The 17,530-nt window shown below is 41.7% G+C and overlaps 1 protein-coding gene across 3 annotated transcripts in view; it reads left to right on the forward strand.

The window, feature by feature from the left end:
• The window catches only part of LOC140202765 (uncharacterized), a 126,920-nt gene that overhangs the window by 43,795 nt on the left and 65,595 nt on the right, over positions 1-17,530 (forward strand). For all 3 annotated transcript variants that reach the window (XM_072268074.1, XM_072268075.1, XM_072268076.1), the window contains 3 exons: positions 8,354-8,540; positions 14,727-15,155; positions 16,613-16,668. In XM_072268074.1, coding sequence (XP_072124175.1) covers positions 8,354-8,540; positions 14,727-15,155; positions 16,613-16,668 — 672 coding nt within the window. The remainder of the gene's footprint in view (positions 1-8,353; positions 8,541-14,726; positions 15,156-16,612; positions 16,669-17,530) is intronic.

Raw genomic sequence — 17,530 nt, forward strand, 5'->3', positions numbered from 1 at the left:
GTTTATAATGATTGAAGCAACCTTTGAGAAACGTTTGGGGTGACTACCCCAATCGATATACCTCTGGTGTAGATCACTGCCCCACTCAATATTCACATGAGTGTGATCCCACAGAACTGTAATCTTACCATGGTCATCATTACCTGAAGGGTGCTCAATAATTGGACCTACAGACCAACTTATGATTATCCCCTCTGGGATGCTGGATAATGTCACCTCTAGAATTTTATGGCATAGAAACTGTACCTTTGTACCTTCTGGAATACCTAGGGTTTTGTCCACACATGTTAAGCCATCTACCCCAGTATAATACAAATTTACATCCTCCATTTCTCCTTTGTTAGACTGTATTCCCCATTGAGATGATTTGTTTCTGTTCACTGAGTGTTTTCCAAGCAACGACATCACTGTGACACATTTGTCCACTGTACTGGCTCTGGAACAAGACTAACCATGGCCCCAGTCATGATTAATGCCATTGCAACAAAATTCATTATTCTCTTCATGTTGAATTAAACCTGTAACACACAAGAGTAATAGCTGCTCTTATTTCCAGCTTAAATCTTAAATTATTTTAAGTCCATATTTTGTTTTTCTAACCCATCCAATCTAGGTTCCCAATTGTCTTTGGACTCAAGCTGTCCATGTTTTCTCACCCAGTTTCGTTTCAGGATAGGAGGGACAAGCACTGGCTTATCTTCCTTTTCCTTTGATTTTTTGACAAAGCTTCCCTGATTCTCAGGATGAGAGGACTGAAAATCAGCCCCTTGATAGGGCCTGTTCCCATCTTCTTGGAATAGGTGTTCCATCCTCAGGTCTCCCAAATCAGGGCTATCATGCACATCAATTGTTATGTGCTGATGGCGATAACATTGCTGTTTCTCCCCCACTAATTTTAGCTGGTTGATATGGTACCACCCACTTTTATCTGGAGAAGTCAGCACTTTGTACACTGAAGGGCTTGCTTTATCTATAATTTCACAGGACCCTGCAAACCTTGGATTTAAAAATGAGGTGGGTTGGTGTATTCTAATCATCACTCTTTGTCCTGGGCTTAATTCTATGGGACTGACTTTTGAGTCAAAGTAGGCTTTACTCTGTTGCTTTTTCTTTCCTATTTGGTGGGCTGCCACATAATTGGCCTATTTCACTGTCTCTGCCAATTGTTGTGCCCACTTTCCTGACACAATCCCATTGATTTCGGGTTCTGAGATATCTAATCCTAACAACTACTCCCATCCTCTCATGTCCCTTCCAGTCATGAGTTTGTACAGGGTGTAACCAGTTGAAGATACCACTGTATTCCTTATTATCATCAAGGCATAAGCCAAAACTACTTGCCATGTTGTTTCATGTTGATGTACCATTTGTGCAATCTTATTTTTTAGTGTTCGATTCATCCTTTCCACAATTCCACTGGCTTGTGGTCTATAAGGTATATGAAATCTCTGCTTGATCCTTAAAAGTGCGATGACATCTTGCATTATCTGGGCCGTGAAATGTGTGCCTTGATCTGATTCGGTACTCCAGGGTAGTCCCCAGTGAGTGAATATCCTTTCCAACAGGATTTTTGCAGTAGCCTTTGCTGTGTTTGTCTTAGCCGGGAAAGCTTCCACCCACTTGGTAAAGGTATCTATTACTACTGGAATATATTGGTACCCACGTAATCTATCTGCAAATTAGAAACTGCAGATTGGGACCACAAGGAATGCCTGGCCAGCGTAGACTCCTTTCCCAGGTAATATCTTTTCTCTTCATTGACTGTTCATGGAGTGTCAGGGTTCTAGTAGGGAGCACACAGGTAGATAAGAGTATGAACCCACCACCTTTTTTAGTTGAAATAATAAAAGTTACTTGTCTGTATGTACAGATTCTCTGTGCCTCAATGATCATTATTACAATGGGTGATTCTTGTAACAGAATTGGCGTCCCTAGATGGGCTCGAGGATAAATCTCTTTGTTCAGCGGGAGACTTGAGTCGGACCACGTGAGTGAGGTACAGAGATCTGGGACTGGGTAGTTAGCGGTTACTGACTCAGGATGAAGAATTCAGGAAATTCTGCAAGTCCACAGGACTTGGATTGTTTTGATTGAAGGGAATACCTCCAGAAATACGTGTTGGTTAAGTGGCTACAATGTGGGAAGTTTGTCGGTCAGCCTGGTTGTGAAGGGAAACTGCTGGTGATGCTATATGGAAAATCGCCCAAGGGAAGCTGTCGAGCAGGAAGTTTAGACAATTACAAATACCAGTAGCGGTTGGTTGTTTAATTGACGATTTGATAGAATTACGACAAAATGCTAAAGCAGAACGGCATAGATTAGAATTGGAAAACGAAGGTCGGCATAAAGCTAAAGCTGAACGAGATAGGTTATGACAGGAAATTCTAGAATATCAGCATAAAGCAGAAGCCGAGCGAGATAGGTTAGAAGGAGAACATAAAAAGCTCCAAAAGGAGGTAGAAACCTTTAGAGAAAGGGTTACTGATTTACGGGGTCAGAGAGGTATGGACCTGATGCATATGAACCAGTTTTGGTTGAAGTGTGAGAAATAACATAAAGAGAAAAGCAAACAGAAAACAAGTAAAGAGGAAGCAGCTGCACTGGTGAAGGATGAAGTGGAAGGGTTAAGGAAACAGTGCAGTGATTTAAAGACAGCTATGAATGTGATTCAGAAATCAGCACAGGAAAGGACGAGTAACACTGGAGATCATGCAAAGTGTTTAAAGCATATTCAAAAGCTGCAGGACCAACTTGTGGCACAGTGAGGAATAATATGTGCTTTTGGATCTGAATAGGTGAATATGGAGACATTGATTGGCATGATTTAGCAAATGGAGTTACGAGATACGGTACAATAATTACGAAGCACCATTTCCCGAGGAACTCCCACCGACACCCTACCAACGACAGCCGGTGTTACCGTCTGCATGATTGGCACCTAGTGACTATCGGAGAGGGGGAAGCGGGGGGGGGGGGGGGCAAATCAAAACCAGAATATAACACACACCACACCGTTCCGGGTACAGCAGCTTAGAGATATTACTAAAGATATCGGGACGTGTGCTCAGAGACGATCCTCGAGAGCTTTTCCAAGCAACTAGTCATCAGAGAATAATATATGGCCTAAACGACTCTGAGGAAAGCAAACTGATTATAATGTGTTTACACCCAAATATACACTCAGCTTTGCCAGATATACAATGACATGGTGGGGGAACAAGTGAGAAACTGAAAAACGCAATAATGACTGTTATAGTATTTAACAGAGGGGACCCGGTAGACGCGCTAGGCAAATGTTACCGAGGGAGAGGTGAACATCCCACTGCATTTGCATCCCATTTATGGACTGTGTTCCAAGGGGTTTATGGGACAGCGTTACAGCGGGACCATTTAGGACCAGAGGCATCAAACAGATGTTTGAGGACACTGGTCTCTCACTGTACCGATGAATCTAAAAAGGCACTGGAAATGTTTGATCCTTCTGAACCCACACATACTGAGGCATGGGGACTGAGGGAAATGTGTAGAGCATGGCAAAAGGAGACACAAAGACTATCTAAACTCTCTAATAGGAAGGGGATGCCTGTTAAAAGTCACGCACCTGCCTCGAGAAATGAGGGTAGGTGACCCACCCCGAGGGTCTCCCTGCCACACCATCAAGGGGCAAGGAAGGGCAGAGGAAATGGAACAGGGCCAGGAACGGGGAGAACTGAAGGTGGAGTAATTAAATTAAATGCTATAACTGTGGTCAAGAGGGGCACGTTAAGAGAGAATGTCCAAACCTAAAACGAGAAAGAGCAGAGCAATACAGTTTGCCCTTGGAGGGGCCAGAAAGACAGAGCCCACAAAATAACATGGTGGAGACATTACCATCCACGGAATTGTACCCTGTGTTTCAATGACAGTGTCAGGCCTCACCAACATGGGTGTGTGACGCAAGGTGGGATGAAACCGGAAGACCTCTAGTGAGTGGAAGGGTCAGAGGCCACCCTGGTACCTTCTTATGGGACACTGGAGGATCCTGAACCACCATCAACACCACTAATATAAATAGCATGAATTGGGAGATACAAGGTAAAATTATCCTACGTAGATTCACAGGACATTCACAAGTGGGAAATGTGAGTGTACCATTGGAAGTTAGAACAGGAGACATACCATTGGAACATTCAGTAGTGTTGGTGAAATTACCTAGGGACGCCAATTCTGTTACAAGAATCACCCCTTGTAATAATGATCAGTGAGGCACAGAAAATCTGTATATACAGACAAAGTAACTTATATTACTTCAACTAAAAAAGCAGGTGGGTTCACACTCTTATCTACCTGTGTGCTCCCTACTAGAACACCAGGGAGCAGGAACATATACGGGGGAATGTTTACATGCCAAGCAGGGTTTTTTTATGACCCAGTTAACTGTATGATTTGGCAAATGCCAACTGGCATGAATAACATACACCACATGCAGATCTCAGTTGGAGAGTATCAGGACAGGATATATACAATGGGTGAAATGTGGATAAAACCAGGGGAGCTGAGCAGTGATCAGGTGGTGCAGCAAATTATTGCACAGAACTCGGGGGCATTTGCAAGGCACAAGCATGTCTGCGGAAAGATGGCTGGCAGTGTGTGCATACAAGGTCCAGACCACAAACCACAGAAGCAATATAGGTTTCCCAAAAAAGCAGGGGAAGATGTCGGTAAGGTAATACAGAGTTTGGTACAACGTGGGGTACTGAGGCCAGTAGCCTCCACTAACAACACCCATATGGCCAATGAGGAAACCAGATGGTATTTGGAGGTTGACAATAGACTATCGAGGGCTGAATAAAGTAACTCTGTTAACAGCCCCAACTATAGCAACTAACCCGGAGACAGTGATCAAACAGAATGAAAGAGCGCAAGGGTTCACAGTTTTAGACATAAATAATAGATTTTGGTCTATCCCACTAGAAAGAGAGTGCCGATACAAGTTTGCATTTACCTTTCAGGGACAGCAGTATACATGGAATGCCCTACCACAGGGTTTCCATAATTCTCTGTCTATATTTCACCAACGCTTAGGTGAAGGGTTAAAACGGTTTTCAGAACCCAAGTGCTTGGTCCAATATGTAGATGACCTGCTCCTGCTGACCGAAACCAAGCAGGAACATTATCAGCTCTTGACAGAACTGTTGCAATTATTACTTGCATTGGGACTAAAGTTAAACCCTAAAAAAGCACAGGTAATGAAACAAGAAGTTAGTTATTTGGGAATGATCTTGACATTGGGGAAAAGAGAAACTGATAAGCGAAGAGTAGAATCAGTTATGAAACCGCCTATTCCCCGAGACCTGAAAGGGCTGTGGTCCTTTCTGGGGCTGGTAGGATACTGTAGAGATCACATTGATGGGTTTCCCACTAAGGCAGCTCCTTTAGTGGAGTTACTGAAAAAGAATGTGACGTGGGGATGGAAATCAAAATACACCCGGGCCATCACAGCTTTGAAGCAAGCGTTGGCCACTGCACCTGCTCTAAAAAAACCAAATCCAAATGAGCCATTCTCATTGGAGATGGCAACAACTGATACCACCCTCTCAGCAGTGCTATTACTGGAGACGCATGGGAAGTTAAGATCAGTAGCGTATGCATCACGCATGCTCTCACCAGTAGAACAGGTGAAAAACACTTGTTAGTAGTTTTTTGGGCGGTACAACATTTCGCCTACATAGGGACTTACAATACTGACAGTACATATCCCCATACAATTACTGTTAGATGGAAGGATTAAAGATGGTTCAGTAAGCCAAAACAGAATTGCTAGATGGACATTGCTGTTGCAAGGAAGAAACATTAGTGTAAAGCCAGTAAGCACTACCTCTATGTTAGCTGATAACCTGGTGTACCAAGGAAATGAACACGAGTGACAAGTTGTGATAGCAAATGGTCCCAAGAGTCCATTTGTATCAAAACAAAAAGGAGGGAGTGGAAGCAAATCAGATAAAGTAATGACTGAGAACAAAGAAACAAAGGAAAAAGAAAAACCCTACTTTAAAATTTTCATAGATGGCTCCTCATCAGTACAGGATGGTGAGAGGAGAACTGCATGTGGCATATATGTAATGAACATGGCCAGAAAAGGTATAGTATGGCTTTAAAGTTACCCAAAACCATGAGTGCACAGGCAGCAGAATTGGCAGCTGTAGCATATGTGATTAGCCACCCAGAATGTTTTCCGCCCGGGTCAGTCATACACTCTGATAGTATGTATGTTTGTAACAGCCTTACAGAACATTTGCCTCTGTGGGAAGCCAGAGGGTTTGTTTCAGCTGATGGGAAGCCTCTCCCATCTGCTGCTTTATTACAATATATATTTGAAGAGGCAGCCACAGATTGGGGAGATTGGGAGGCAGAAAGGACAACAGATTAAAGTTATGGATTTAACAAAGGAGCAAAAGAAAGATAAAGAATTTTAAAAATTGATAGAAGTTGCAAGGTCTGAAATATACAAAGAGCACAAGGGAGTGTTTGTCAAAGATGGGGTTGTCCTTCATGAAGGAAAGTTTGTGGTTCCAGAGGGAGGAAGAAATCAGATGATCCATTGGTACCATGATCTATTGGGACACCAGGGGTGCGAAAGCACCCTGGAAAAGATCAAGGAAGTGGGCTGGTGGCCTGAAGAAGGATGATGTGGAGCATTATGTCAAAAATTGCTTGATTTGTGCACAATATAATCCTGATAGAAATGTAAAGAAAGGAGCCCTTCGACACATCAGACCAGTGGAAGGGGCTTGGACTAATTTGCAGATAGATTATGTTGTTCCTTACGTGTTCAGAGAAACTGTTTGGAGTCCACAAAATTTGGTTGGGGGGGGGGGGAGACAACTGGCTTGTCTGCTTCCCCTGTCCTTGATCAGACTGAAGTTTCTTCTGTCCAACAGAGTGCAATGAAGATTTAACAAATTTGACTCTTGGGATTGGAATTGGTTTATTATTATCACATGTCCTGAGAGATAGAGAAAAGCTTGTCTTGCAGACTGTTCACACAGATCAGATAATTACACAATGCATTGCAGTACTATAATAGAAGTAATGAATGGATCTGCAAGGAGCAGCTTGCAATGAGTCACCACGCTTTGGCACCAACTTATGAATCTGGAAATTTTCAAGTGTACTTTCCAAGTTGAAATGAAAGAAATCCCTGGTCCCAAACTGAGCACACTTGGATGACTTCAATCCTATTGTGGATAGATATTGATATTCTTCTTCCCATTATAGTAGATCAGAGTTCATCCCTCATATAAAATATCCATATGCTATTTTACAGAATTAATAGAGTTGCTGCCTCTTAACTCAAGTGACCCAAGTCTGGTGTTGTCTGTGTGGGGTATGCACATTCTCTTTGAAATCATTGGGCAGGTGGCAATGGGGAATGGGGAATGTGGTGGAGGTATTATCTCATAAAACAAAATTAAGCAGCCTGGGCCTATAACCTCCAGAGGTTATCAAGGTAAGTGGGCATTGAAATGTTTTAAGTTCTTATGGGATTTGACAGGAAAGATGCAAAGTTGATGTTTTTCCTGGCTCAGCAAAATAGTCTCAAGTAACCAGACGGTGAATATACGGAATTGTATAACCATCAGGGCTGTGGAGGATTAGATGCTGAGAATATGAGTTGGGGTGAACGCTGAACTTCCCTCAGATTCAGCTGCCTACAAAGACTCACCTTCATTCTACTTGCTTCATGATGACATGCATATCATGATCTTAACAACAACAGTTCTAGTCAGGGCAGACCAGTGCCAAGAACACTGCAATGCAACATTATCCCAACATAATCATCTATCTTACTGCAATGCTGCCCCTCATTTCCAACAAACTTCCCACAGGTGTTGAGCTGAGTAGATGGGAGAGGCCAAATGGCCTGTTCCTGATTCTAAAGTCCTTATAACTGATTTCTTTGAAGTTTTTGAGAGGTTGATGAAAGTATTGTTGTAGAGATTGGGCATCTGGAAGACAAACACCAACCTCCCTTCTTTGGAAGCCCATGGAATTAGGAGAGAGAAGGCTGTGAATATGTAATTGGTACATTAGTGGTTGATGGATGTTTTCTAAATCAGGTTTACAGGACCTTTGGTTCAGGATCAACGTGATACAGTTCTGCTTTTATAACTCACAGGGATTCTGGTGTAGCATTTCCTGAGGCAACAGAGGGCATTATTGGATTGTTTTCACTCTGAGCCTGACTACACCAAGAACAATGATCAGTTTCCATCTATGTGATGCATGGCTGCTGTTGGCCCAGACTACGTTTACTGTGCATTTTATAGTAACCTTTCTCATTTTTTGTTTTAACTCATGGCTGTCCCCACAGGTTAACAAAACTGGAATTGTCGTGTGTGAGTCTAGTTCCGTGCAGAGGATTGTGGCGATGGATTGCTCCCGGAAAAAGTTACATGCTGCCCAGCTCGTCACCATGCACCTGTCCAAGGCAATCACAGAATGTAATGTGTACCTGTCCAGGAAACCCTGCACAGAGTGTGCAAAGTGTCTCGTTCAAGGCAAGCTCTTAACTTCACTAAATCATTAACCCCAGTGCAGTTCTTTCCCAATGTTCTCCTCTCCCAAAGCTCTGGGTGCTGGATGCCTGGGAGGAGATAGCCTTCATATCACTATCAGGTGCCATATTTCTTTTATAGGAATTGTGAACGCAACCCAGTCCAACACGAAAACCAGACTCCCCTTCACTGAATTTGTCAACACTTCCTGCTGCCTCAAGAAAACCGCCAACGTAATCAAAGATCTCCTCACTCCCTCTCCGTGGTCATTCATTCTTCTCCCTCTACCATCATGTAAAAGATTCAAAAGCCTGAGAGTTCACTTCACCAGGCTCAAGGACAGTTTCCATCCCACCATTATGAGCCTTGAACGGACCTCTGACACACAAAAAGATGAACTCTTGATCTCCCAGCCTAGCTCGTTGTGGTCCCAGCACTTTAATTGTCTACCTAGACCACACTTTCAGTGCAATTTAAACACAATATTCCATATTCCCATTTCATTTTTACTATCTTGATATTCCTATAAATGGAATGATCTATAAATGGCACACACACAAACAAAAGCTTTTAACTGTGTCAATAATAATAAGCCAGTATGATTGGGGATGAGAATTGTGAGACAATTCTTAAGTTCTTAAGGCTGAAGCAGTTGATACAATTTTTTGCCATTCTTGAATAAAAAGCTAATTCACCATCATAGCATCTCAAAGGATTGTTGCAGATTTCTTACCTTCACAAGTCCATCACTAAAAGTTCCAAACTTTTATACAAACACATCTTTTATCTATTCTGGCAAGCTTTCCTGAGGCTGTTTCAAATCATCACTGCACTCTAGTGCTTTTCCTTTATCCTTCCTCCTGGTGTCTATGTCCCCACTCCCTCAACACCTCAATGTTTATATAACATTGTTCATTGTGCTCTTGTTCAGAATCACAATATGATTTACTGTCACTGACATGTGACATGAAATTTGTTGTTTTGCAGCAGCAATACAATGCAAAAATCTATAAATCACAAATGTAAATAAGTAGCACAAATAAAAAGGAATAATGAGGAATAATGGTTCATCAATTGTTCAGAAACCTGATGGCAGAGGGGAAGAAGCTGTTCAAGAAATGTTGAGCTTGGGTCATCAGGCTCCTATATGTCCTCTCCAATAGTATTAATGAGAAGAGGACATGTCCTGAATGGTGAGGGTCCTTAATGATGTATGCCACCTTCTTGAGGTAGCTCCTCTTGAGGATATCCTCAATGGAGGGGAAGGTTGCACTAGTAATGGAGAAGGCTAAGTCTACAACCCTCTGCAGCCTCACAATCCTGTGCATGCAACTGTCAGAATGCTCTCTATGGTAAGAGTCTCTGGTGACATACCAAATCTCCTGAAACTCCTAATGAAGCTGATGTTGTGTCTTCATTATGATTGCATCAATGGGTTGGGCCCAGAATAGTTCCTCTGAGATGTTGAAACCAAGGAACTTGAAGCCGCTTACTCTTCCCGGCACTGACCCCTCAATAAGGACTGGCGTGTGTTCTCTGATTCCCCTTCCTGAAGTCCACAATTAATTCTTTGGTCTTGTTGATGCTGACTGTGAGGTTGTTGTGGTACCACTCAGCCAGCCAATCTATCTCACTGCTATAAGCATGTATCCTTGCATTACACCTGTGTTAATAGTCTCTTTCTCCATCTGGTACTGGACTAGCGAGAAGACGGGTATATGGGACTGAGTGGGATCTGGGATCAGACATGATGGAATGGCAAAGCAGACTCAATGGGCTGAATGGCCTAATTCTGCTCCTATGTCTTATGGTCTTGTGGCTTCATGGTCAACCCCTCAGCTACAATTTCACTACCCCACGCTCTTTAAACACATCCATCATCAAAACAACCCTCGTCACTTGAACACCTTCCTTGTCCGTTCTGCACTCTTAATGTTGACTCACCTAAAAGCTCATCCACCAGGGTCCATAAGTCCATAAAACATAGGATTAGAATTAGGCCATTCAGCGCATCGAGTCTGCCCTGCCACTCCATCATGACTGATCCCGGATCCCACTCAACCCCGTACACCTGTCTTCTCGCCATATCCTTTGATGCCCTACCAATGAGGAAATGATCAACTTCCATCTTAAATATACGAACTTGGGCTCCACCGCAGTCTGTGGCAGAGTATTCCACAGATTTACTACTCACTGGCTGAAAGAAAATAAATTACCTCCTCACCTTAAGTCTATAATGTCAACCCTCAATTTTGTGGCTATGCCCTCTAGTTGTGGATACTCCCACCATAGGACATATCCTCTCCACATCCACTTTATCTAGTCCTTTCAACATTCAGTAGGTTTCAATGAGTTCCCACACATTCTTTTAAATTCCAGTGAGTACAGGCTCAAAGCTGACAAATGCTCATATGTTAACCCCTTCATTCCTTTCCTGGAATTATCCTCGTGAACCTCCTCTGGACTCTCTCCAATGACAACACATCCTTTCTGAGATATGAGACCTAAAACTGTTGATAATACTCCAAGTGTGGCCTGACTATTGTCTTATAAAGCCTCAGCATTATCTCCTTGCTTTTATATTCTACTCCCCTTGAAATAAATGCCAACATTGCATTTGTCTTCTTTGCCACACACTCAACCTGTAAATTAATCTTTTGGGAGTCTTGCACGAGGCCTCTGATGTCCCTCTGCACCTCTGATGTTTGAACCTTCTCCCCATTTAGATAATAATCCACACTACTGTTCCTTTTACCAAAATGCATTATCATACATTTCCTAACACTGTATTCCATCTGCCACTTTTTTGCCCATTCTTCCAATTTGAAGTCCTGCTGCAATCGCATTGCTTCCTCAGCAGTACCTACCCCTCCACCTATCTTTGTATCATCTGCAAACTTTGCACAAAGCCATCAATTCCACTATCTAAATCATTGACAAACAATGTGAAAAGCAGCAGGGTCCTAATACTGATCCCTGACCCACAAGTCACCGGCAGCCAATCAGAAAAGCCCCCTTTTATTCCCACTCTCTGCATCCTGCCTGTCAGCCATTCCACTATCTTTCCTGTAACTCCATAGGATTTTAACTTGTTAGCAGCCTCATGTGTGGTACCTTATCAAATGCCTTCTGAAAATCCAAGTAAATGGCATCCACTGCCTCTCCTTTGCCCAGCCTGCTTGTTACTTCCTTGAAAAACTCTTAACAGATTTGTCAGGCAAGATTTCCCTTTATAGAAACCATGCTGATTTTGACTATTTTGTCATTAATCTCTAAAGCACCTTGAAATCTCATCCTTAATAATAGACTCCAACACTTTCTCAACCACAAAGGTTAAGCTAACTGGCCTATAATTTCCTTTTGTTTGCCTTCCTCCCTTCTTAAAGAGTGGAGTGATATTTGCAGTGTTCCAGTCCTCCGGGACCATGCCAGAATCAAGTGATTCTTGAAAGATCATGACCAATGCATCCGTTATCTCTTCAGTAACCTCCCTTAGGACTCTGGGATGTAGTCCATATGGCCCAGGTGACTTACCCACCTTAAAATCTATGAGTAAGGAGTAAAGAAGCCAAAGAGAACCCCTTTACCGAGTTCTCCTCCAAGTCTAACCATGAAGGACAGTCCTGTATATCTATACAGTGAATCCAAAAAGTAATATAACGAGTATTGATTGCCCAGTAATAGAGCCTAAAGTTTGGTAAAGCCAAGCCACCACCTTTTTTTAATTTTTGCGGTAAAGGTTTACTCACTCTGGAGCTATACAGGACTGTCCTTCATGGTTAGACTTGGAGGAGAACTCAGTAAAGGGGTTCTCTTTGGCTTCTTTACTGGGAGCTCCTCTTCCCTTTTTGTTTTCTAAGATTGGTAGACAAAATCTTAGTTCCATTGTTAGACATACATTAAAAATGTGGTTACAGTTTCGCAGATCTTTTGACTTAAATAACTTTGTTCTTTCTAGTAATATCCATTTTAATTATATTTTTAAACCATCAATTTTAGACAAGGCCTTTTTAACATAGAAAACTAAGGGAATAATAACTTCTCTAGATTTGATTTTAGAGGATTGTTTAATGTCTTTTTCTCAGCTAATGGACACATATGATTTATCTAATGCACAATTTTTTAGATATTTACAAATTAGGAATTTTTATGTGATTTGTTACCAAATTACCCATTTGCTCATTTACTAAATATGATAGATGTTATCTTTCAGCTTAAACCATTCCAAAAAGAATTGATAGCCATCATATATAAACGGCTATTGAATTTACAAATAATGTCTAATGATAAGGTTAAACGTGCTTGGGAATTGGAACTTCAAGAACCATTTTCAGATAATCAATGGAATAAAATTTGTCATTTAGTTAACAATTCATCTATTTGTGCCCGTCACTTCTTGATTCAGTTCAAGGTAGTGCACAGGGCACATATGTCAAAAGATAAACTAGCGCATATTTTTTCTAATATAAATCCTACGTGTGATAGATGTAACACTGAGGTAGCCACTTTAACTCATATATTTTGGTCCTGCATAAAGTGAAATAACTTTTGGAGAGATGTTTTTAGAACATTATCAAAAGTCATAGGTCTGGACCTACAACCTAATTCACTTATTTCAACCTCTGGGGTTATTCCAACGGAAGCAGGAAACGTTCCTGCTTCCGCTCAACGTATGATAGCTTTCTCAACTTTATTGGCTAGGAGAACTATTCTGTTGTACTGGAAGGATCCCAATCCACCTACTGTATTTTTTTTTGGCTCTCCTCCATTATGTCTTGTTTAAGTTTGGAGAAAATAAGAAGGCGGACGTTTGATACATCTTTTAAATTTGAGCAAACTTGGTGACCTTTTATTCAATATTTTCATATGATCTAATTTTTATTACTTTTATAGTTAATTATTCTTTTTTCTCCGCGAATTTTTAGATTTGATCAGAAGGATTTCCCCTTTTTTTTAACTGTATCCTCAAAATGGATTGCCCAGTCCCCCTTTTTTGGCTTGTTTTTTTGTTTTAGGTTAGTTTAGTGGTTTTTTTCTCCAATAATAGAAAAATATGAATTTTTTTTCATGAACTGTTAAGAGGAGAGCTGGTTCTCTTTTCTCTTTATATTAGCTTAATACTATACATGATTTTGACAGTGTATGCTCCTTTCTCTGTTTGTATTATTATGGAATTATATATTTGAGATAACCTCTCCTCTGGTTTGTATTTACCCTTATTCTTTTAAATCAATAAAAAAAGATTGAAAGTGGAATTTCATTTTTCCACCATCAAGCCGCTGGCTTCTGAGCTTGAAGTGTTCCTTGCTCCCAGATCTGCAGCTTTCAATGTATTCAACCTTTGCCACATCATACCTTCAGTCTGCCCATCTTTCTCACTGATCCTTCCTTTCAAAGGGCAGACTTACAACTGGTAAATTGGTAAATTAGTTTATATTGTCACATGCACCGGTACAGTGAAAAACTTTGTTTTGCATACCATCCATGCAGTTTATTTCATTACATCAGTACAAGGAAAAACAGTAACAATGCAGAATAAATTTGCTAATGGTTACAGATAAAGTGCATTGCCAACAATGGATAAGGTGCAAGGTCATAATGAGGTAAATTGTGAGGTCAAAGGTCCATCTTATCATAATAGGAAACCGTCCAATAATCTTAAAACAGCGATATAGAATCTGTTTTTGATCCTGGTGGTTCGTGCTTTCAGTCTCTTGTATCTTCTGCCCAATGGCAAGGAGAAGGGATGATGTCTGGGCTGGGTGCGGGTCTATGATTATGTTGCCCGCTCTAACAAGACAATGATAAGTGTAAACAAGGTCCATTGAGTGGAGGCTTAACAGATTTCTTACCTATTTCAGTACCAACTGGGAAGATTCAGCCCAGTGTGTCCATGCTGACTTCCATAAGAGCAATCCCATATCTTATCCCTTCTCCCTGTGGCCTTGCAACTTATTCTCTCCCACACCCCCATCAACTCCCCTTTTGTTTCCTTTCTAGCAGCAGTTAATTTCTAAAACAAATGGAAACTCCTGGGATTTACATTGTAGTTAATAAATTGATTTGCTTTGATTCCAAGTACTTATCATTCATGTGCTTGTTTGTTTATTTTCAAACTATGGATTCATTTTTAGTTTAATTTATTAAACCATCTAACCTTAAGAACTGCTGTTTGCTCATTCATTCTAGGAGGGGTTCATTCCGTATTTTTCTGGCCCAAGGAGCCTGAATTTAAGCGCATGAACAAAAATTATAAGGAAGACCTTAAAAACGTCAACCAAATCTTCCGAAGCAGCAGCACCTTTGTGCTGCCCTATGTGCCGGCCATTGATGACAAGCTAGCTGAATTCATACTCTGCCAGCGTACTCGCAGACAGAAATGTAAACAATGTCCGCGTTCCATTCCAAAGACCAGCTTGCAAAACGAGATGGTAGAATATTGTAGTGACTGTGACTTGCCTGTCTCATCAACAATGGAAAGCAAAATAGCCTCTACACTCCGGGGCTATAATGCACTCCTGAACTGTAACCATGGCACTTTCACTGAAACCAAGGAATTGTCCCTGGACCATGTTACTCACTCATTGCAACTTTGCTTCCTCCTGGCTGCTCGATCAGGTTTGTTACTGAGTCAAAATTCGATATAGTATTATTGGCATCAGCATAAAGTATCTTGATATTGGTATTGGAATTGGTTTATTATTGTCACATGTACCAAGATAAAGTGAAAAACTTGTCTTATATATTGTTCATAATGATTAAATCATTTCACAGTCCATTGAGATAGTAGAAGATAAAGCAATAACTGAGTTGATTGTCAGCGAGGAGGAGATATTATCACCAATCCGCACAGATTGTGGTCTTCTGGTTAGGAGGTCGAGGATCCAATTGCAGAGGGAGGTACAGAAGCCCAGGTTCTGTAACTTTTCAGTCAGGATTGTGGGAATGATGGTGTTAAATGCTGAGCTATAGTTGATGAACAGCATCCTGACATAGGTGTTTGTATTGTCCACATGGTCTAAGGCCGTGTGAAGAGCCACTGAGTTTGCATCTGCTGTTGACCTATTGTGGTGATAGACAAATTGCAGTGGGTCCAGATCCTTGCTGAGGCAGAAGTTTGATCTAGTCATGACCAACCTCTCAAGCATTTCATCACTGTAGATGTGAGTGCTACTGGGCAATAGTCATTAAGACAACTCACAGTATTCTTCTGGTATAATTGTTGCCTCTTTGGAGCAAGTGGGAACTTCCGCCCACAGCAGTGATAGATTGAAAATGTCCCTGAATACTCCCGCTAGTTGGTTGGCACAAGTATTCAGAGCCTTACCAGATACTCCCATCTGCCCTTTCCCACCTCCCACACTTGGTTCCATTCTCACCTTCCTCTCCTGTCATTTGTGGCTCTTTGTCACATCCATTAATCACCACCCCACCTCTAACCCCATTTCCACCCTCCCCTGCTCCATCAGAAAATCACCCCTCCTCATTTGGATCCACCTATTCCAGTTCAGCTCTTGCTACCCTTCCACTCCACTTCAATGGACCTTTTTATACTAGCTATCTCCGTACTGTCTTTCAGTCCAGATGAAGGGTCTCTACCCAAAACATGGCTGTCCATTTCCCTCCATTGTTGCTGCTCCACCTGCTGCGTTCCTCCAGCAGTTTAATTGTTGCTTCAGATTCCAGCATCGACTGTCTCTTGTGTCTCCATCACTTACCTAAAGCTGGGTTATGGACCTGCATTTTAGATCCAGAGATCATTTCAATTTTACTTTCCATATCCTTCCATCATGAATTTTAAACTTAGCCTGTAAAGTTTTTAGCTCTCAATTTAGTTGGATGAATTACTGCAATAATTCTGCTCAGGAACTTTTCTGACTGGTTGAGCAAAGTGAGGAGGATGAATGTGAAGAAATCAGTATGAACTTGAAGAGCTGAAGGGCCTGGTTCTATGCTTCATGACTCTCTCAGGACCACATACAGGCCACTAGCATTGTTAAAATCAGAGGAAAAAAAACAAAAACAGAGTAAGAACATCTGGCACCAACTCTAACAATTTTAAACTTCTTATCTAGATGATCCAGCAAATGGTGTTGGAGCCATAATCTACAACAAGCAGAAGCAGTACATTGTGAGTAAAACTTAACACCTTGGTTTATTAACTCTTGGGATATGGGCAAAGCTTGTGTTTCTTTCCCTTCCAAACAACACTTGAGAAAGTGAGGGCAAGCCTCTCTTTGGACTCGTGCTGATCACCTGGTAAAGAGGTAACTGTGGTACTTTTCAGTTGGAAATTCCAGCATTTTGGCCCAGACACAGTGACCGGTGACAGATTTTCAAGTCAAGTTGGTATTGGGGGGGGGCAGGGGGTGTGGAGTAAGGGTGAAGGATGAGGTGGGGTAGGAGTTCTTGAAGCTGACGTGTTCCCATCTTCCTGCTGCCCTTGTCCATCTAGGAGGTGTAGCATGTATTGGCCAAAGAGTCACAAATTTATACAGCATTAAAACAGACCCTTCAGCCGAACTCATGCATGCTGGCTAAATTACTGACCTAAAGTAATCCCATTTGCCTGCATTTGGCTTGTATCCCCCTAAACGTTTCCTGTCCATTATCCTATCTGAGTGACATTTAATTGTTCTTATTGTACCTGCTATCCCACTTCCTCTGATAGCTCATTCCACATTCCACATACCTGCCACCCTCGATGTAAAATGTTCCCTTTCAGGTTCCCCTTAAAATTTTTCCCCTTCCCACCTTTTACCTATTTCCATTAGTTTTAGATTCCCTCACTCTGGAGGAAGGACTTATCCTTAACTACCACGCCATGAACCTTCGCATCCAGTATGTCATTCTCTGCGACTTCCACCAGCTTCAACAGGATCTTGCCACCAAACACATTTTTATTCGACTCCAGTCTCTGCAAGGATCGCTCTCTCCATGATTGCCTTGTCAATTCGTCCCTCCCCATTGATCTCTCTCCTGACACAACCCCT

This window comes from Mobula birostris, chromosome 9 (genome assembly GCF_030028105.1).
Source record: "Mobula birostris isolate sMobBir1 chromosome 9, sMobBir1.hap1, whole genome shotgun sequence".
Taxonomy (NCBI): domain Eukaryota; kingdom Metazoa; phylum Chordata; class Chondrichthyes; order Myliobatiformes; family Myliobatidae; genus Mobula; species Mobula birostris.